Source organism: Rhinopithecus bieti, unplaced genomic scaffold, assembly GCF_001698545.2.
Source record: "Rhinopithecus bieti isolate Rb0 unplaced genomic scaffold, ASM169854v2 scaffold_11964, whole genome shotgun sequence".
Lineage (NCBI taxonomy): Eukaryota > Metazoa > Chordata > Mammalia > Primates > Cercopithecidae > Rhinopithecus > Rhinopithecus bieti.
In genome coordinates, this window is record NW_016807677.1 from 1,369,845 (window position 1) to 1,391,720 (window position 21,876).

Below are 21,876 nucleotides of genomic sequence, written 5' to 3' on the forward strand. Positions count from 1 at the left end.
ACCACTTCACTCTCATCCCTGCAGTCCCCATGACCACAGCACTGAAGAGTTTCCAGATGAATCTGAGCTCCAAGGTGTCATAAAGGGCGAGACCAGATTAATCACAAAACTGTTTGCATCCTACATGTCAGTCAAGGTGAAGGTGCCAGCAAACGCTCCGAGACAAAAGAGAGTCAAGGTTATCATGAGGTGGCTCAATTTAATAGATAAGAAAATGCAGGCAGGCACAGGGCTTAGCAGTGCCTCCAAACCCTGCCCTAAGTGGGCAGCCCAGAATTGCTCCCCCAGTTACAGCTGAAGCCCCTCTGAATGGTGAGGCCATGATAAATTGTTGGATCAGCCAAGCACTAACCAGGTGCTTCCTGAGCAGCCCTCAGGTGTCCAGCCTGGTGACAAAGACTGACAGAGAGAAAGGCGAGATTGAAGCACCATTCCTGCCCTCCAGGAAAGTACAGACTCATTAGGAAGCTGGAACTGACCTCCAGGAAACAAGACAAGATCACGTGCTAAAATGTTCGGCACTAGAAGTGTGATGTGAGGTTATAGAAGGAAAAACCCGAGGTGGACAGATGTGGTCAGATGGAGCTTCCCGGAGGGATGGGCTTGAGTTGGGTTTGGAAGGGCAAAGGAAGAAAGGAGGCATCCGGGTGGAAGGAGGAACATGAGCAAAGATCCTGGGGGCAGGAAGCCCGGGCAGGCAGTGAGGCGCACCTCTGACCAGAGGGTGGCTGCTGGAGACTAGAGGAATGGGAAGTGTGGCTCTGAAGTCTGGACATGATGCACTAGATGACAGGAATGATATTAAGATCTTCAGCATGGAATGGAGAGAAAATGGAACTAAGAGTCACTCTGAAGGAACAAACACCAGGCCTTGATGAGGGCTCCAGGCTGAGAGATGAGGATGATGGCCCCACCAATAGAAATGGAGTACATGGGAATGGAGGGGTGACATGTTCACTGTGACCGTGTCAAAGTGGAGGTGACACGGGGTGCCCTGAGCAGCCAGACGCTGGCTGACACTGCCAGGATCCTCCCTAGAGCCGTGTGCTACACCAGACAAGCCTAAGGCTCCCACCCTGCTAAAGTGACTCATGACTTGTGTGACTGGCAGGTGTCCTGTCCTGAGCCAGAAAGCAATGAGACTGGGAGCTGAGTGCAGATTCACCTAGAAGCCTGAGCCCCCACCCACCCCTCCCTGCCTAGTCCTCTGGGCCTCTCAAGTCCACAGGGACTTGAGACATAGCAGAATTCGATTCTAAAGAGCATCTTCTCCTGTCTGTGTTTGCTCGCATCCAGCCCTGGCACTGTTCATCCATTTCACAGCAAAGAGCTTGAGCCAGGTGCTCGGGAATCCTCCCATGCCCATCGGGGGCAAGATGGGCATGGTCTTTGCACACTCCTGCACCTACCTGCCTATCGCCAGCTGGGGCCTTTGGGGCTGGGAGCATAACGGGGGTGTACTCCCCATAGAGCAGAGAATGTGAAGCCCATACAACCTGGTACCTAGGAAGCCCCCCTACCCTGTTGCAGCTCCATGGGGCAGAGGCTTGGCTACCATCCCCAGGCACTCTGCACTGAGAAGGTCTCATCACACACTGGATCCCTGCATTAGCTTCCAGTGGCTGCTATCACAAAGTACCACAAGCTGCATGGCCTGAAACAACAGGAACTTATTCTGTCACAGTTCTGGGAGGCTGGGACTCTGACACCAAGGTGTCAGCAGGCCCATGTGCTCTTGAAAGGTAAGGAGGCTTCTTTGCCTCTTCTGGTGGTTGCCAGCAGTCCTCGATGTTCCTTGCACGGTAGACACATCACTCTAATCTCTGCCTCCATCACCACGTGGCCTTCTCTTCCTGTGGCTTCACATCCTCTTCCCTCTGTGTGGATCTCTTCTCTTACGAGGACATCAGTCATGTTGGATTAAGGGCTCGCCTTACTCTGGTATGACCTCATCTTAACTTACATCTTGATTGCATCTGCAAAGACCTTATTTCCAAGTAAGCTCCCGTTCACAAGTAGCGGGGGTGAGGACTTCAACATATCTTTTTGGGGACACAGTTCAACCCACAACAATCCCATGCCCAGCCAGTGATCTGTTATTGATAACTCCATGCTTTCCAGCATCTGGAAACCGACATGCTCTCCTTCCCCGTATCCTACAACTGCCACTGTCTGAAGGAAAAACAGTCTCCTAGCCAAAAAAAAATCTCTCTAGGTCAAGTCTAAAAGCCCAACACTCCTGTGCTCAGAATCTCAGGGCAGGGTTCAGTAAACCGGGTCTCAGATCTGGCCAGTGGTCTATGTAACTGGAAACCAGCCACACCCATTCTTTATGTTGTGTTGTCTGTGGCTGCTTACAGGTACAACAGCAGAGTTGAGTCCTTGCAATGGAGACCTATGGCCCACAAAGCCTAAAATATTTACTTCAGGCCCTTTACAGCTCTAGGGTGTTCACAGCAATGACCCGGAAGTACCTTCCAAGTGATCAAAGGAAGATGGCATGTCCTTCTGTTTCTGAAAGGATTCTGATGTTCAGAGTCATTTCTCTCATGTCTAAAATGGAAATAAAAAATACTACCCACATCTTAGGGCTATGTTTGGAGAAGGGAGGGTTAATGAGATAATTCATGTAGAGCATTATCCATGGTACATACACATAAGCTTTCAATAAATGTTAGCTATTATTATTACTATCATTTTTCCAACATTCTCAGGAAAGTAGAGGACCAGGCCAGGCACAGTGGCTCACACCTGTAATCCCACCATTCTGGGAGGCGGAGGAGGGAGAATTGCTTGAGCCCAGGAGTTCAAGACTAGCCTGGACAATCAGCCAAAAATACAAAAATTAACCAGGCACGGTGGCACACACCTACAGTCCCAGCTACTGAGGAGGCTGAGGCAGGAGGATCGCTTGGACCTGGGAGATTGAGCCTGCAGTGAGCCATCATCATGCCACTGCACTCCAGCCTGGGTGACAGAGTGAGATCCTGTCTCAAAAAAAATAAATAAGAAGTAGAGGACCAGGTCCGGCGCGGTGGCTCACGCCTATAATCCCAGCACTTTGGGAGGCCAAGGTGGACAGATCACAAGGTCAGGAGATCAAGACCATCCTGGCCAACATGGTGAAACCCCATCTCTACTAAAATACAAAAAATTAGCTGGGCGTGGTGGTGCGCCCCTGTAGTCCCAGCTACTAAGGAGGCTGAGGCAGGAGAATCACTTGAACCCGGAAGGTGAAGGTTACAGTGAGCCGAGATCATGCCACTGCACTCCAGCCTGGTGACAGAGCAAGACTGTCTCAGAAAAAAAAAAAAAAAAAAAAGAGGACCAGAGGAAGGGGGAGAACTGGGTCCCCATCTTCATTTGAGAACACTCCCCGTCCTACGCTTCTACTCTCTAGCAAGGAGCCAAGAGAAGAGGTGACTGACTCCATTTTAAAGCTGGACAAAGTAAGGCCTGACAAGTTTGAGGGCCTCAACTGGACTCCCAGTGCAGCAGAAACAGCTCTGCAGTCCAAGTCCCCAATCATTCTCTGTGACTCTCGCCCCTACCCCTTGCACACACACTGTTTGGGCCAGTTCTGCTCCCTGTGTTCTGCTCCCTGTGTACTGGAGCAGTGGACAGCCAGGGTCCCATGGGCCCCAGCTCCCCCGGCACCTCCCCACTGGCTCTCGGCACTGAGGCTGATTGCTTCCATCCAATCTGAATTAATCTCATGCTTCAGGTAGAGCTTGGCTAATCAGGGGAGACAAGAAGCCGAAGTGGGTACAATCAAATTAACAACACCATGGCCCTGGCTCTTTAAGAAGGGAAAAACAAAGCAGGCACCAGAAGGCACCCCCTCCCCACTCCACCCCCAGCCTTTCCCAGGGGAGGCCTGGAGATGCCGCTGCTGTCGAAGGCTGAGCAAAGTGCTGCTCCTACCCACCCCGCCGCCGACCACCCCGCGCGCCAACAATGCCCCTTTGTGGCAGCTTATCTCACACCGCCAAACAGCGCTGCAGCTCTTGTCGGGAGCTTGTTAACAAGGAGCAGCGACACAAGGCTTTGGGGGTAGAAGGGGAGTGGGGTGGGTTGGGGAAAAGGAGGGGCCCCCTCACCTCTCGGGGTGCATGTAATCCTTTCAGAAACAAAAGGAGACGAGAGCCTCTGAACACACGGGCTCCCTGCTCCCTGACAAGGTGGATTCACAGAGCCCTCGAGAGGCTTCAGGGCACCTGCTGTCCTTTGGAAAAGCCTCTCCCAGAAGGCAAAGAGGACATCCGAGAAGGCCTTTCATCATCCCCAAAGCATCCTTTTTGGTGAAAAGCTCTATGAGAGTCCCGGAGAGATTTCAGTCAGACTTTCAGAAGGACTTCCCGACAAAGTCAAGTCCCTTCCTGATGAAGAACACGCTAAGCTCGCTGCCCTTCTTCCAATCCTGTTGCCTCTGGGATTGTCCTGCCAGAGGCAGCTGCTGTCATAGGAGGTAGAGGAGGGCTCATCCAGCCCTGGGGTTCTTCTCCAAACCACGTGAGAACTACCTCGGGGTAAGGATGGGGAATGCAGGTGCCCAGGCCCACCATGGAACAATTAAGTCAGAGCCTGGGGGGTGGAGTGGGATCTGTGTAATATTTTTTAAAAACTTCCAAGATGATTCTCAGGTGTAGCCAGGCTTGAGAACCTCCTCAAGACCCTCCCCAAGACCACCCACCTGGAATCGCAGACTAGCCTAACCCCTTGGTCCCCTGGTTCCCAGACCAATCTTCTTTCCCCCAAATTCACGTGCATTTCTCTTCAGAGAAGCTCGACTTGGCACCCCCATTCTCGGGCCCCTGATTCTACTTCAATGGCTACTGGCCTTCTCTGACATTCATGGAGTTTTCTGTTTTTTGTTTTTATTGAGACAGAGTCTCACTGTTGTACAGGCTGGAGTGCAGTGGTACAATCTCAGCTCACTGCAGCCTCCACCTCCTGGGTGCAAGCGATCCTCCCACCTCAGCCTCCCGAGGAGCTGGGATTCCAGGCACACGGCACCACGCCCAGCTAATTTTTGTATTTTTAGTAGAGACAGGGTTTCACCATGTTGGCCGTGGCTGGTCTCAAACCCCTGACCTCAAGCGATCCACCTGCCTCGGCCTCCCAAAGTGCTGGGATTACAGGCGTGAGCCATCATGCCCGGCCAACATTCACATTCTTTCTCACATCGTGGATGAGACTACAAATGACCTCGGCCATGGCCTGACTCTGCCACTTACTAGCCATGTGACAAGGGGCAATTTACTTATCTCAGCCTCAGTTCCCCATCTGTAAAGTGGAAATAAAAATAGGGTTGTGTGAGGATTCCATGAGTTAATGCAGGTAACAGAACTCAGAACAGTACCTGGCACATAGTAAGCTCTCAGTAAACAGACTGTGATGATTCTTATCGTAGTCATACCCATGAATGGGGTGAAGATGTGCCCAGGCTTCCTTTTGGAGTTCAATGTTCCATGCTTCTGTTGCATTTTAGCAGCCTCTCCCAACAGCCCGTGGCATTCTCATCCCATTCCTTCAACATCCTCCTTCCCACACGCACTGCTTGCTCCTCTCCTTTGGGTATTCATAACTGAATCTTCACTCCCTGGTGACTTGGGGACTTGTCAGAAACACCAGCTGAGCTCCAACCACCAGAGAAAAAGAGGCCAGGAGACAAAGACAGGGAAGGCCAGACTCACCGTTCTCCCCAGCTCCTGCCTCCAGCCCCAGCCTGCCCTAGACTGGCCTCCTGGCCCTGTCAGCCCAGCCCTCCTCCAGTGTTCAGCCTCTTTCAGAATCCCCCACTTGCTTTCACTCTCCCCAGAATCTCTCCATGTGGGAAAGAAAAGCCTACACAGGAGAAGGCTAGGATAAACCAAAAGAAAGGTGCTGACCAGTTGTCAGAGGACTTGGGGCTCAGTCTCCTTCTTGCCACTCACCAGCTGTGTGACCTTACACAAGTCACTGAACCTCTCTGGGTTTCCATTACCTCACTGGTTCTGTAGGGGATAATAGACCCAGGCCACCTCCTTAGTAAGAATGAAGCTGGAGGCAAAGGATGCAGCACTGCTTTGTAAACTGCAAGGAGCGGGCTGCCCCAGTTTATTATTAAGTGGGACCCCAGTGGAAGGGGGGATCTGGGGGAACTAAGTAGGGGCCAAGTAGAAGCAGAGTTTGCAATCCCCGTGGCAGGGTCTGAGGACCCCTAGAACTTTACCTCCACGCCTGGGGGTTGGTCAGAAAGTGTGTGGATGCCAGGAGTGAGTGAGGCAGCAGAGCTGTCTCGTGGTGTTTTAAAAATCTATCAGCCTCTCACATCAAATTAAAATGTAAATAGCAGCTGGTCTGAGCAGGACCTCAGGGGTGACAGGAGCCGGCCTGCGAGTAATTTCACAGACGGGAACCGGTTACATCAGATTCTGACAACTGTCTTGTTTCTGAAATTGATTTCCTCCCCCCTCGGCTTGCTGCCCTGAAAGGGCCCTGGAGCAAGGGGAGGGGGTGATTCCTCTTCGGCTCTGGTGCCTTTCTCCTCTCCATGGTGCCTCCTCTCCGATGGGTGCCCACCCATCGGAACTAGCAGAAGGAAATCTGGAGTTTCTGCATGGTTATAAGGCAGCTTCCTAAACCCCAGTGGCCCAGCAGAGCTCCCTGCTTCCCTGAGTGAGCCTAAGTGTGGACTGGGGCAGGTTGCCCTGGGGCACTGGAGGAGGACGGCAAAGGCACCCAGTAAAGCTCTCCTTTCCACAAATACGAGCCAAGTCCTGGAATAGAGATGCTTCTGCCCTGAAGAGTCTCACAGTCAGACACAAGGAGGGAAGGAGGCTGCCGGAGGACACGTGCCATGCAGGGGATGCACCACGGGAGAGGCCTGCATGCAATGTGGGGTGTCAGGGAAGAGCCCTGGAAGTCCTCAGGAAGCCTCTTTGGCCTCTGCCAGAGTTTGCCGCCATTTGATCATCACAGTGCCAGGCACTGTGCCAGGCACTGGGACTGTAACCGGGGCTTGAATGAAATGGGCCAGCTTCACACCAGGGTCTTCACTTCCCCAGGGTCTCGGAGAGAAGACCCTGCCCCACCTAAAGCTGTTGTATCGGAAGGAGTTGTGGACTGAGAAGGAGCTCACCCACACCGCTGTGCCTAGCCCTAGCCCTTCCCTTCTCCCCAGTCCCCAGAAAGTCTCCCCAGAAAGTCTCCCCTGCACCCCTGTTTGTAAAGAGAAATCAGATTTCCCTGGCAGTTAATTGAATTAGATTGCAGGAAAGCAGAGAAGTTGTATTTCATTAAAGCCTCCTGTGCCCTACAGAGCAGTGAGGTGCTTTTGTGACTGTCATTAGCATTTGTCACGCAGGACCCAGCCCTGTGCATACAGTCCCCTCCCCACCCCGGCTCTCCCACCTGCACCCCTCAAGTAGCAGTCCCCACTGCCTGCCCCAGGGGTACCTGCTGCAGTTGCCCCGCTGCAGAGGCCATAGCTTTTTGGTGACAGCCAAATTCCATTTCCAAAAGCCAGGGACTGTGTGCAAGGGTGGCAGACAAATGGGTGGCTAGAGGTGGTCAGCCCCCTTAGAGGTGGAAGGACCACTTTCTGAAAGCCTCAGTTTCCTCATTTGAAAAGTGGAGATGATACGACCTACTTTCACGGTTGCTGTTGGGAGGAACCACTGAATGATAAGCCAAAAGGCAGAGGCATCCAGCTCAGGACCTGCTTTGTCAGGGGAACCCGGGCACGTGGGAGGCCATGAAGCTTTGTCAAGAAATACATCAAGACACAGGCTTTGGAGCCAGGGCATAATAACAGTGCCTACCTCAGATGAGTACATTCATGCAAAGTACTTAGAATCCTGCCAGGACATGGTAAGCGCCCAATAAAAGGGAACTATAAAAGTGTGTGTGTGGAGAGAGCGTGTGCACTTACGGACTGCAGCAGTGTGGGGAGACGTGTGTTAAACAAGCACATCAGGGTACTGACGTGCAATTGATCATTGCATCAGGGTATGTGTGTGTGGTGCCGTGTGTAGGCTTATGGTAAGGGTGTCAGAGCATGGGCTGTGAGGGTGACTATGTTTGTGACTGTCTGTTGAGGTGTGTTTCTGACACTGCCCCTGTGTGTGTGTTTGTCTGTGTCTATGCGTGTCAGGATTTGTACTCCTGGTGACTGCATATGACCATTTCCCCACGGAATTCATGGTGGCTGCCTTCACCCAGAAAGCCCTGTGGGGTACAGCTGGTCTCCATATAAAGAAGGTTTGATCTTGTTTATTACTGCAACGCAGTGGAGCAGAAAGACCTTGTAGTCCAGAGCAAGAAGTAAGGGAGAGGTAGAAGAAGGTGAAGGACCGATGAGGCAGGCACCTATGCCCTGGACTTCCCCCTATTAAGGGGCTGCCTTGTTAAGCCCAGCAGTACAGCAGCCAGGAGGGCCAAAGCTCCTATTTGTGGGCACAGGAGGACACCGTGGTCCTTGGAGGCTGGGTGCAGGGCCTGATGGAGGGGCACAGTGGCAGAGTTCTCTGTTCTGGTTAGTTGGCAGAGGAAGAGGGGAAGAAGATTCCCTGCCTCTTACCCAGCACAAGGGGCTGAAAGCCCCCATCTGCAAGGACTCGAGTACTCTGATTCAGAGAATCACTTGACCAGACAGTGAGCCACATTCCCAGACCATCCTTCCCTCTTCTAAGACCTGGGCATCCCCAAGGGCCCAAAGACAAGGGGCCCAGATCCAGGCCTTAATTGACTGTGAGGCCACAGGTTGTCTAATTCCAGTGCAGGGAGTTTACTGCTTCCCACTGTGGCCCTTTTCCCAAACAGCAGAAAATACTAGAACATTCCTTCTTAGGCCAAGTAGGAGGTCTTCCCTTCCCCACTTTGCTGTGTCTCTCCCTTGCTCCCTGGGTTACTAATTCCCAGTTCTCAGCATGCTTTCAAGTCAGCCCATCTTCCTGGTCACACTCCAGCCTATCAATGTCCTTCATCAAATAGGGTCCCCAGAACAAGACCTGATATTTCTTGGTTAATGTTAGGAACAGGTAACCTGAGCTTGTAATTATGAGTCCTAGAGAGCTGAGAAATCGCATTCCCAGCGATGCCGGGCCACCCACCTTTTGTAGCATCGCTGTGTGTTCAGTACTGCCCTCCAACCCATCCTCTTTTGAGATGCTCTTCTGCTTACCAGCAACATGACCTTGGGCAAATTGCTTCCTTGTATCACCTCAGTTTCCCCATTTGCCAAAGGAAGGGTCTGTGTCACTGATCTATACCAATGCCATTCAGTAGAACCATAACATAAGCCAAATAATATGTAATTTAAAATCATTTCTTTGTCATATGTTCAAAAAAATAAAAAAAAGAAACAGGTGAGATTAATTATAATAGTATATTCCATTTAACTCCATACATCTAAAATATTAACAGGTAGTCAATATAAAACTTAATGACAGCCGGGCGCAGTTGCTCATGCCTGTAATATCAGCACTTTGGGAGGCTGAGGCGGATGAACCACCTGAGGTCAGGAGTTCAAGACCAGCCTGACCAATATGGTGAAACCCCATCTCTACTAAAAATACAAAAATTAGCCAGGCGTAGTGGTACACGCTTGTAATCCCAGCTGCTTGGGAGGCTGAGGCAGGAGAATCACTTGAACCCAGGAGGCAGAAGTTGCAGTGAGCTGAGATTGTACCATTGCACTCCAGCCTGGGTGACAAGAGCGATACTCCATCTCAAAAAAAAAGATATTTTACATTCTTTTTTGTTCTTCCTACATTTTTGAAATCCAGTGTGTAATTTGTACTTATCACACATCCCAATTTGGGCTGGCTGTATTTCAAGTGCCTATTAGCCCTGTGTGGCCAGCGGCTGCTACAAATTCAGCAAAGCAGGTCTTCATCTGGGCTCTGCAATGCTAGGATGCTAGGATGCTAGGATTCTGTGGGATCGCCTGGCAAGTAACACCTGAAGCCAGTAACTTGAACACGTGTATTTTCTGAACTTGTATGAGTAACAGACATGGGTCTTATACAGCCTTCCACTTCCCAGATTCACTTTTAGGGGCAAGGCCTGGAAGGAAGCTGGCAGTACTCCCATGAAAGGATACACATCCATCTTACTGCACCAGGGCTCTGCTTTTCTTCTTGCCTGAGGTGTGCACCTTTCACATCCGCCATTTTCATATCTGCCATTTTGGACAGTCAGCAGACCCAGTTTAGCTAATTGGCTGATTGCATTCACCTGCACTGGCAAGGATGGAAAAGGAAATGACTTCTGACGTAGTTTTTTCTTTGGGCCTTTTCCATGGAGTCTGGTAATGCATGTCAAGCCACACACCCTTTTCCATGCCACTTGTACTTGTGAAGTAGTCCTTAGTACCTGGCACCCAGTTGTTTTGAATTCAGGGGTTCATTATACCAGCCCAGTGGAGTTCTGCCCATCAAGCTAGGACTGGCCAGAGCTGGCCGACATCAGTGGGTATAGCCTGTGATACAAGGAACCACTGGCCAGGCCAACAAGAGCCACTTTGGACACTTCAGTGGAGGTTGACTCTCGCCAGGTCATCTTTTGCCTAGGACCACATTCTCTGACATTTGCTTTCAGTACCACAGTCTATCTTTAGGCCACAGACCTAGGCTTTTTTCCTCTACCCAAAAAGACCCTTGTCCTGCCACACAAAATGAAAGACAGTAGTCTATGTTGCACATCACGTTTCTATAAAGAAGAGCTCCTGTCTTGATGGAACCCCTTGGGGATAGGAATAGAACCCAGGTTTCTCAGCAGCTGCTGTGTGGCAGGCAGTTTACATATGTGGGTTCAGTTTGTCCTCACAGTGCTCCATGAGGCTCAAAGAAGTTAGCTTTAAGGGGTGGAAGACCACATAGCTCGCAGCCACAGAAACAGATCCCAAGCTGGCCTGGCCCCCAAGCCCCTCAAGCTTCTGTCCTCTTCCTCATGAAAGGGCTCCCCTGAACTAGCCCTGAGTGAGGGTTGTGGTATGTGGTGCTCACTGCCATCCTAAGCTGGTGGAAGGGTGAAGGGACCCTGTCTCAGGCCCCAGGTATGGTTGTTACCACACACAGCAGGGCTGAGGGGCCAAGGATCCCTGGGAACCCTGCTATCCCTGGATGTCCACAGGACTGAACAAAGCTGACTAGAAAGACAGGTTCCCTGAAGTGGGAATGGCATGTATTGGATACACAGGTTGTGCACGGCTCAAAAGTACATAGCCTCAGGGGTGAATGGGGTCTGAAACGTGGTCCCTGCTTCACTGGCCAACCTGTGGCTCCTGGCACCAGGCAGCATCCAGCCAGAGGCGTGGTGGGGGTGCCTTTGTAATGCACACACAGGCCCTGGATGGGCTGGTGCAGGCCTGCCTGGAGAGCAGAACAGAGGTGTGCTGAAGAGCTGTGAAGTCCTCCTGCCAAAGAAAGACTCTCCCTCCCAGCCCCACTTACACACACAAACACACACACACACACACTCTGTTCCCCTGCTTCTCTGTGGCTTCAGCAGCAACCTCTCAGGAACAGGATTCCTCCCCAGGAAGGAGGCCTCAGGGCCCGACCCATGGGGGACCCAGACCCCAGTCCCCTGTCCCCTTACGAGCCTCCCCAACACCCAAGCATCTCAATCCTCCAGTAAAAATGGAGGCATCTGCAATGCAAGGCCCGACTTGTTGATGTAAAATCTTACTCTATATTCCACCCAGGTTTATACGAGTGAATTATGCAAATCTTTGATGGAAAAATATTCCTCCGCACATCCTTGAGAGTGTAAAACCTTAGTCAATAATTCATACTCGGATGTCTCTGACTGCAGGCTTTTTCTTCATTATAACTTGCACCTCGTTATTTGTCTTTCGCATTTTATGGTATATCCTAGTGTAATGCCATGCATTATAAAATTTATCTGCTTCATTATTTGATGAGCTGGGGCTGGGGAATGTGCTGAAAGGCTGGTGCGGGGGCCTGGGGGCCAGGGCTGTCGTCAGCATCAAGTCCTGCATGACAAGGCAGCAGAGGAGGTGGCTTGCTGTGTGGTGTGACTTCAGGGAGCCAGAAACCTCCCTTCATCCCCCCTACTCCTGTCCCAGACGTCTCCTCGCCCACGGACTGGTGTCAGATGGCACCATGGCAGCTCTGTGGCTCCCCTCATTTCTTCAAAGGCCTATTTGTCCATAAAAGTCAGATGTCCCTGGGAAGAACTTTGTCTGAGCAGGCCTTTAAAACTGGGGGAGAGAGAAACTCTGAGAATACCCGGAAGGAAGGAGGAGAAAGGGCCAGCTGTCGAAATGGAGCAGAGATACGGTGCGGGGGCGGTAGGGGAGACGGCGAAGGGGGTGGGCAGGGAACTGGGTTTTGAGGACAGATAAGACAAAGCCCGTTTTTGCACGATTGCCCAAAGCAGGCCAGTGACCGGGATAAGGTGAGCTGGTCTCTGTTGTGACAAGAAGTATTCCCCTGAATGGGGTGGGGTGGGGCTTTCTGATTCTTGCAGCCAATGACAGCCCCTCCCCATTTGTATACTCCAGGATGGTTTCTGGACACCCCTCCTGAGACAAGAGCCACTGGAAGGCAAATTTTCCCAGAGAAGAAAAGGACGAGGATAGTCTCCAGCAGCACCAAATCACTGACCTTCCTGGGACATGCCCCGCCTATGTCTGCCTTGGAGCCTTGGCTCAAGCAGATTCCCCTGCCTAGGCGCCCTTCCCTCTGTTCTCCCCATTTAAGTCTTGCCGGGTCAGGGGCTGTGCATTTCTCCCAGCATAGGACTCACCACTCTTCACTGAAATTGCTAGTCTTGTCTGTTCTCACCACTAGAGTGAAACTCCCTAAGATCACAGGAGTTTCAAACATGAGATCACACCATGTTTGTCCTATTTACTGTCAGCTCCAGAACCCAAGACAAGACCTGGCATGTAGTAGGTCTTAATAAATCCTTGCTGAATGGATGGACTGTGCTTTCCCTGATGCCTGTCAGTCAAAGTTAATGTCTCCTAACCTTGGATGAAACACTCATCAGATTTTCCTCCAGTTCATGTTGCCAGTGCAGGTATCTGTCTTCCCCTCCCTCCGGAGGCGAGGACCCTGTCTCATTGTCATGTGTACCCCCCAGCCTGGCACGAGGTCTCATGATGGCATAAGTGCCCCATGTGTGTTCGCTGAGTTGGGTGGAGAAGAAAGGGGACAGGGTTTCGCTGCAGCTGAGACCATCTTTCCCTTGCCCCTCCCCTCCTGCTGCTGCTGCCACACGTGCTCAGGCCCAGAGGAGGGGCCAGCGATTGACAGGCTTCTTGTCTGGGCAGTAGGGACGGGGGTTGTGGGGGGGTGGTGCAGGTTCCTGATGACCAGCCTGGGCCCTGGTTGTTTGCTGGTGATTTTCTCAGTCCTGTTAGCACTGCTTGTGGATCTTTATTGTGGTGGTGTCCAGGGTTTTCCTTTGTATGTTGTTTGAAAGAACAGGAGGGAGATAAACAAGCCTTAGCTATAGAGAAAAAGCAGAGTCTTGGTGTTTTCAAGAAGGCTTCTTAACCTGGGGTCCAGAGGCTGATAGAAGCTCTGTAGATCTGATTCAGGGGGACCCATGAATGTGGGTGGAGGGAAAATCACATTTTTTCACTAACTTCTCACTGAAATTTAGTATTTCCTTCCATTTTGAACATAAGCAACAAAGCGCAGCAATAGCAGCCCCTGTGACTGTCACCAGCAGAAATCCTCAGATATGCTCCCATCACATCACAGTGATTGCAGATATCTCAAAATATCACTTATACGCAGCACTATTACAGGATCATGGTAATATAAGACAGCAATTATATGAGCTACCGCTGGATCTTATTTTGTAAAGAGTAGTAAAGAACACATACTGATATGTGATATACAATATTGAAGGTTTGCTTGTTCGTGTTTTTAATATTTGCATAACCATATTTCAATATAACTGGTTTCCTTTACAGTTCTATGTATGGCATACCTGTAAAAGCATTCTGAGCCCAGTCCACTGCCTCCCCAGAGGAGGAATGTGGGGACCCCTGGTGAAGAGGGAGGCTGTCCCAGTCATGGATGGGTGTGGGAGAAAGGACAGGCCAGTGGAGTTCCCTGTACTCCTTTATTGGAGCCTCTCCTGGGGGAGGGACGGCTGGGGCGGGGGCTTCTGTGCAGGGCACGCATGCCTCCTCCAGGCTGACCTCACAACCCTCACTGGCCTCCTCCACCTCCGCCCCCCAGTCCCAGCCATGATTACTTCCCACCCCAACACCACCATCGCCATCAAGGGCCATGCGAAGGAGCTGAACTGCACAGCACGGGGTGAGCGGCCCATCATCATCCGCTGGGAGAAGGGGGACACGGTCATCGACCCTGACCGTGTCATGCGGTACGCCATCGCCACCAAAGACAATGGTGATGAGGTCGTCTCCACGCTGAAGGTGAGTGCCCCACCCCAGTCCTGGGGGACCCCGACTCTCAGAGAGTGGGGAGCCCGCAACTATCACATCTGCATCCAGGAGGCAAATGGGGAGCCTGGGAGCCCCTCCCCACACCCCAAAAATATACCTCCCCTTTCCCACTTATTTCCCCTCTCCATCCAGGAATCCCTATCTCAGAACTTCACTGTATCTCCTTTCTGACAACCCCACAGCAATCAAATGTGGTTTCCTCAGTCCCGCCTTCTTTTCTGGAACCCCCGGGGTTCCATTCTCCCTTTTGGGACCCCTCAGCCCCTCCTACTCCCCTGGGACCCCCCAGCCCCTCCCACTCCCCTAGGACTCCTCAGCCCCTCCATCCCTCCCTCTGGTATCCCCTCCCTGTATGAAGCCCTCCATACTTCCATCTTTGGAAGTCCCTGGGAAGAGAAGACCTTTGCAAAGCCCCTGTGGGTCCCCCTCCCAGAACAAGAGGGCCTTGCCGATAGCCCTGGAGTGGCCCCTTCAGCTGACCAGCTCTGAAAGACTCTCCCTGTTTCCTCCCTCTCCTTCCCCTGCTGGTGATCTCCCAGCTCAAGCCCGCTGACCGTGGGGACTCTGTGTTCTTCAGCTGCCATGCCATCAACTCATATGGGGAAGACCGGGGTTTGATCCAACTCACTGTACAAGGTACCTTCACCTGCCCCGCCCTTCCCATCCCACCTCCCCAGGGCCCAGGGGCCCACTGCTAACTCCACTTCAAAGAGCAGGGGCCACAGCCTACACCATGGTGGAGGATGACAGGAAACTGCCTTCTGGGAAAAGGCCTCCCTCTACCTGCCCAGAGCAGGGAAATAAGACCTTTCTAGGGACTTAGACAGCAAAAGTTTGCAATGGCTACAGCCACTATCGATTCCACTGCCCCTTCTGGGAAGGGGTGGAGGAGTCAGGTTCCTGGGTCCAGGCCCCTGCAGCGGGTGTGGGAAGGGAAAGTCAAGCTGAGAAAGGGAAGGGGAAAAATGCCGTCAACTAACAGGAATCTCTGCAGAAGAGTCAGCCCTCTCCCAGGCCAAGAACAAGATGGCAGCAAGACAGGAGAGCAAGCCAGGCCTCCTCAGCCTCCGAGCCCAACTGCTGGCCTCCTCCAGCTCCCACCCTGCTCAAACCCTAGGGTGCCAGAGTCCTTGGCAAGACCCAGGTGACGCCAACCCCCAGGGCCAAGCAGGAGGCCATGCTGCCCTCCTCACTTCCCTCCCCTCCCCTGCCGCACTCCAGAGCCCCCCGACCCCCCAGAGCTGGAGATCCGGGAGGTGAAGGCCCGAAGCATGAACCTGCGCTGGACCCAGCGATTCGACGGAAACAGCATCATCACAGGGTTCGACATCGAATATAAGAACAAATCAGGTAGGTGCTGGACCAGGAGGGTGACAGCATGGCCTGCCATGGCCCCTTGTGCCACATGCCCTGCCTGTGCCCTCTGGGGGGATACCCCTGAGCCTCAGGGCTGCCCATCCAAGCCAGACACACAAGCACCCACCAGTGCACAAGCTGCTGTGGCTTCTGAAGGGAGGGACACTGGCCGGGCTAGGAGTCCAAGTGGAAGATGGAGACCCCCAGTTGATGGGTAGTGATGTCAGCTCCTTTCCAGGACTGTTCCTGGGCCAGGGTTCCCAATGGTGGTCCGATTTGAAGTCATGTAAGGGCACTGAACCCAGGGCTGTGGGCTGTCTCTGGCATCAGAAGCATCATGGGTTTGGCCAGGTCATACGTGTGCTCCTGGTCTGGGGTGAAGAGGATGACTGGAGATCATAGAGCTGGTCCTAACAATGGTCCCCACAAGTGGGTCATGGGGGGATAGGAGACCCTGGAAAAGCTTGGACCTAAATTTCCTCTAAGAGCCCTTCCCAGCTGGGCACAGTGGCTCACGCCTGTAATCCCAACACTTCGGGAGGCTGACACAAGTGGATCACCTGAGGTCAGTCAGGAGTTCAAGACCAGTCTGGTCAACATGGTGAAACCCCATCTCTACTAAAAATACAAAAATTAGCCAGGCGTGGTGGCACACCCCTATAATCCCAGCTACTCAGAAGGCTGAAGCAGGAGAATTGCTTGAACCCGGGAGGCGGAGGTTGCAGTGAACTGAGATCGTGCCATTGCACTCCAGCCTGGGCAACAGAGGGAGAGTCTAGCTAAAAAAATGCTCTTTCCAGAGCCCTCCTCTCAGACCCCAGCTAGCTGGTGTGCAGCTGCCCCGCCACTGTGAGGCACTGTGGGGTGCCATGAGCATCCTGCATCTGGGGAGACTGTCATAGGTCCCATGGTCAGGTGGCAGGAATGGCAAGGAGGGGCCTCAGTGGGGAACAGAGTGCACCTGAATGACTTCACAGCAGGGTGAGAAGAAAGCAGATGTCTCACTCTGGATCCTTTGTACCTTTTGAATTTGATACCATAAGCCTGTATTCACTCCTCAAAATAACTACAAATTAAATTAATTACAAATAAAGCATAGAAAAGAGTAGAGTCTAGATGACTCAATCTTCCTCAGTCTCCTTCCCCCACCAGCTCAACTCCTCTTGTGGGTCCTTGCTTAGATGGAAGGTTTCATTTTCTCCTGAAGCTTCCAGACCCTTCTTCTCCCACTTAGCACGGCAGTGGCCATTGGTTGGCCGGCTGTCCTCTCCTCTCGATTGGCCAAGTCCTGTTCCCTTTGCATTTCTGGCACCCGGCGCAGGGCCCAGCCACATGGTAGATGCTCAGCAAGCGTTGGCGAGTGAGTTGAAGTGGGACATGTGAAAGCGAATCTCTGAGCTGCATTGACCCCTTGAGAAGCCACTCTGTCCGGGGCCCTGGGCCAGTCATCTTTGATACACATGTCTACAGAGACAAACCCTATTCTCAGACGCTTCTGATCTAGTTGCGGTCAGCCACCCAGGAGTTCAACCTGAGTGCAGGAGGGCCGCAGATCTAAGGAGGGGCTTGAGCCAACAGGGGTTGTCTAGGAAGGCATCTGTCTGGTCCCCTGTAGATGCTGCACTGAGATGGGTCTTGGGTACTGAAAGGCAACAGGCCAAGATCTTGAGAAAGTGAAGGATAGAGACCAAGTGAGGGTCCAATGTACACCAGGAAGTGGCCTATGATCTAGCACAGGGCTCATAGATGCAATTCATGGGCAATAAATCTACAAAGGTGCTTTGGGGCCAGGTTGGGAGGGAGGCATCTGGGTTGAGCTTTCACTTTGCTGGGGAAGGTCATTGAGAGCCACTAACAATGTCTGAGCTCCCGGGGGAGACTTGAGCAAACATAGTGCCTTAGAAGAATGAATGTGAGTGGAAGAAATTGGTATCCAGGAGAAAAGAAAGGAGGCCATTGCAGCCCTGCAGTTGGGGAAATGTGATGAGGCAAAGGGGACAGAAGGGCTGACTGTGTCCATGTCACATCTCAGGGCTCCCTGAGATTGGGCACAGGCCACCCAGGAGTAAACAGGAAGGTCTGGGTCCAGAGGGTGACATCCCACATGGCATTGCACACGCCGCCTCCCTGCCATCGCACATCTGGGATGGGAGGTGGATGCCTGGGCTGTCGCTCACGCCCATCCCCCTGTTCCTTTTCCCCCTGGCTGCCCTGATGCCGTTGCCCCTCCAGTGACCAGTCTCTAATGTGTGGGAGCCTCTCCTGGCACCACTCAGCAGGGGCGACGTGGAGAACATCACACATCTGGAGAGCAAGGCAGAAGGCAAGGTGGAAAGGGAAGATGCTATTCTTAGAGCACATCCATGTGTTCCCCTTCTGGCTCCCTGCAGGATGAGGAAGTACGGTAGACCACCCCAGCTAGGAACACCAGGATGGGTGGGGAGAGTAGAGGGAGGGATAATGAAAGCTCAACTTCAGTCTCTGCGTACCACAAGGGCTTTGCACTCTTAAAGAGCTAAGTCACAGGACCCGGGGCACTGAGAAGGCAGCCGGTCCTTTCCACACCTTTGGGTGGGATGGCTCCAGCACAGCCCACCCAAACAGGCATCTGTCACATCCTGGCATTTAGGAACCGGAGTGCCATGAGAACTGCCGTGTGCTATCATTGGAGGCAGGCAGAGACCCTGGGCATGGCACAGCTTCCCCATCTGTGAAGTGGGGGCGGTAATGCCTACCTCATGGGATTGTTTAGAGGATTAGAGAGAAAGCATCTATGATAGCACGGGGCTAGAGCAAACTTTTAATAAATGTAAGTTCCTCTGTCTCTTCTAACTCAAATATCTCGTGCAGTAATTTATAGTCCTGTGGGACTGGCAGTCTAAAATATATGTGTCTGTCAGTCAGCCACATGTACTGAGTGCCAATATTTTTTTGCAGAATCATGCACCAGCCATGTGGTAGAGAAAGAAAAAGAAATAGGAGACAGAATGTTGCCCTTGGAGCTTACAATGCAGTTGGAGTGAGAATATACACATACACACACACACATACACACACACACACACTTTCAGAACCATTACAAAGCACTATCCAATCAAGTGTAATACGCCACAAACTGTATTAGGTGAGAACTGGAAAAGGTATCCAAGGGAACAGAAGATGACTCAAAGAAAGGAGGGAGTATGCACACGCATGTGTGTGTGTGTGGGTGTGTGTGTGTCTAAGGACAGCTTCCTGCACCTGTGGACTAGTGGAACAAGAACCATTGGCAAAGCTGAAGACTTGGGCAGACCAAGTGTCAGAGCTGCATGATCTTTAGTGAGTACTTGACATCTTGGGGCATCTCCTTATGTATAAAATGGAGAGAGTAACATTTCATTCTCAGCGTGGCCATGAGGATTTGGGGAGGGTGATGACGTACATGGAGGTGCCTAGCACCCAGCCTGGCACATGGTAACCTCCCACAGGTCCCTGTCCTGTGTCTCTGCTTCCCCTCTCTGCTTCCCCCTGCCCCAGGCCACACCCATCCTGGGTCCTGACCATCGGCTCCCGACCTTCTTTGCCCCAACTGTGCCTTTGCCAGGATTTCTGCCATATTGCTCATCATACTAATTTTCCAAGAGAAATTACCGAGTCTGCCCTTTCTAAGCCATCCCACTCATGCTGACTTCTCCCAGCCCCAGGCAGCAGAGTAATAATACATGAATGCCAAATGACAAATAGCACCATCCACACAAATCTATCAGATGGCGCTGTGCAGATTTAAAAATGCAGACACCACATTTCACCCCTGTTCACAGAGCAAGGATGGGTTCTTTGAGGATGGCCCTCCCCTAGACCAGCCTCATAGCACAAGCTGGTGTAGGGGCTGTGCCGGCCACCGTGGGATGAGCTGGCCTGGTGTGGCATGGTGTTCTGTGGGAGCTGGAGTGTGGCTGTCAGAGGGACTGGTGTTGGGATGTCGTGAGCTGTCGTTGTGACGCAGGAAGCCTCTTCTCCACGCTGTGAAGAGATTGTCATGGGGGTCTCAAAGGCGTGATCCGAGGAGAAAATTAGAGATGCAGAATGGATGTGCTTCCTGAGCCCAGGCAGCTAAACGCTCCAGATGTGGCTTTTCTCCAAGCTGCGTCCCCTCTACAGTGAATGTATCTCCTGAAAAACCAAAGATTCCCAGTCCCCTCAGCAAGCAGCCCACAGAGCAGAAGGCACTGACATCTCCCCAGCCGCTTCCTCATTTTAAGAAGAATATTTTGCATCATAAACCCTTTGATGAAGAAAGGGGGAGAGAGCCCTTAATGAAATATGTTAATCTGGGTAAGCCAGGCTCATATGAAAGGGAATATTAAAAGAGACAACATTCACCAAAGCCAGCTCAGTACTCCGAGAACTGAAAAGGAAAAGGAAGAAAATGGGGCCCCTGGTCTCAGCTATTCAGGGTCAGGGAGATGACAGTGATCAAGTTTAGCAGATCAGCCAGAGACCTCCAGATCTGACTCTGGTGCATTAGCCTGGAAAGGTTGTGGAGAGGGAGCTATTTTGTGCTAACACCAAAGATGGTTTGGGAACACAAGGTCAAATCCACCTGCAAACTACGGGCGGCAAAAGCAGAAAAAAGAGTTGTTCTCCGGGACACTCCCCCGCCCAACCTTCCTGTGATTTGCAGTGGAGCAAGGCAAGGAGGGGATTGGCAAAGGGTACACTGTGGCCACAGAGTGCAAAGGAACTCCAAGTCCCAAATAAAGGGGAAAAACAGTGGCTCTGGTTTAAAATCAACTGCACATTTTAAGGGCCCAACACATGTGAAATTGGGGAGAGGACCAAAGTTTTAGACATGGCTCCTGACTGCAGGGAGCTTAGCATCTCCTTGGGCAGTTACCACCAAACAGTGAACCCTTGAAAGAAGATACTGTGGACTGAGAAAGGGCTCTAAATGCTGGAAGGGTTCAGAGGAGAAGAATAGAAAAAGATAAGGATTGGGAGGTGAGCAGGAGCCAGATGTTGCAGGACTTTGGTCAGGTTGTGAGATTTTACCTTTATCCTGAGAACAAGGAACAACTATTGAAGAATTTTATGTAAGGGAATGGCAGTATCAGATTTGTGTTTTGAGAAGGCCACTCTCAGGGCCAAGTTGGAATGCTCGTCTGTAAGAGGAGCTCGATTGTATTTGCAGAGTGGATGATGGCTGCAGTGTGGAGAACAGATGAAAGAAACGGTGCGGTGAGCACGTGGAGGGCTAGGGAAGAGGCCATTTCCCTGGTCTAAGGAGGGATGACGGTGGCTGAGCCTGAGGTAGCAATGGAGATGGAGGGAAGTGGGAGGATTCAAGAACGACACAGAACACAAAAGTTATCCCACTTGATAGGGAGGGAGAGAGAAGGAAGAGTGAAGAAATTAATAATGGTGGTGCCATTCGAGATGGAATCCAGGAAGTTGCTAGGTAAACAGGGTGTATAGTCAAGAGTTCTGTCTTGGACAGGTTGAGTTTGAGGTATCTATGAAACATCCAGGATGAGCCATCAACTAAAAAGCTGGCTATAAGGTCTGGAGTCAGAGGGAGAGGCCCAGGCTGGATATTAATCTGGGAAGTATCTGTGCAGAGATGAAAATAGAATGCATGGTTGGGGAGAGTGCATGGCAAGAGAGAAGGAAGCCTCCGGTGGAGGCTTGAAGAACTCAAACCATTCCTGGTAGGGTAGAGGAGGATGCATCTGCACAGAGACAGAGAGAAACTGGTCCAAGAGATAAGCAAAAGGCCAGAGAGTGTTTTATTAGGGAGCCAAGGGGAGAGTGTTTCCTGAAGGAAGAGAGGTCCAAGTGTTGAACACACCCAAGAAACCAGGTGGGAAATTGGGTTTGGTGCCGCGAGGGTCACCTCTGCTGTGGAGATGGAGCACTGATGCCGCAGGAGGATGTGAGGAGCAAATGGTGAGCATTTAAATTGCCCGATGCTGCACCTGGCACACCACAGGTACTCGGTAAATATTAGTGCCTCTTCTCCAGACACACCGCCCCAGTCTCCTCCCTCTGCCTGCACTCATCAAAAATGAATGCACTGACTTGTGCTCCCTCTCCCTCTCCTA

General features: G+C 51.9%; 1 protein-coding gene across 1 annotated transcript in view; it reads left to right on the forward strand.

Annotated features, from left to right (window-relative positions):
• Window positions 1–21,876, forward strand: part of DSCAML1 (DS cell adhesion molecule like 1) — a 368,693-nt gene that overhangs the window by 299,177 nt on the left and 47,640 nt on the right. Inside the window, exons 12-14 of the mRNA XM_017883085.1 lie at window positions 14,211–14,410; window positions 14,980–15,076; window positions 15,662–15,790. Of these exons, the coding sequence (XP_017738574.1) occupies window positions 14,211–14,410; window positions 14,980–15,076; window positions 15,662–15,790 (426 nt within the window). The remainder of the gene's footprint in view (window positions 1–14,210; window positions 14,411–14,979; window positions 15,077–15,661; window positions 15,791–21,876) is intronic.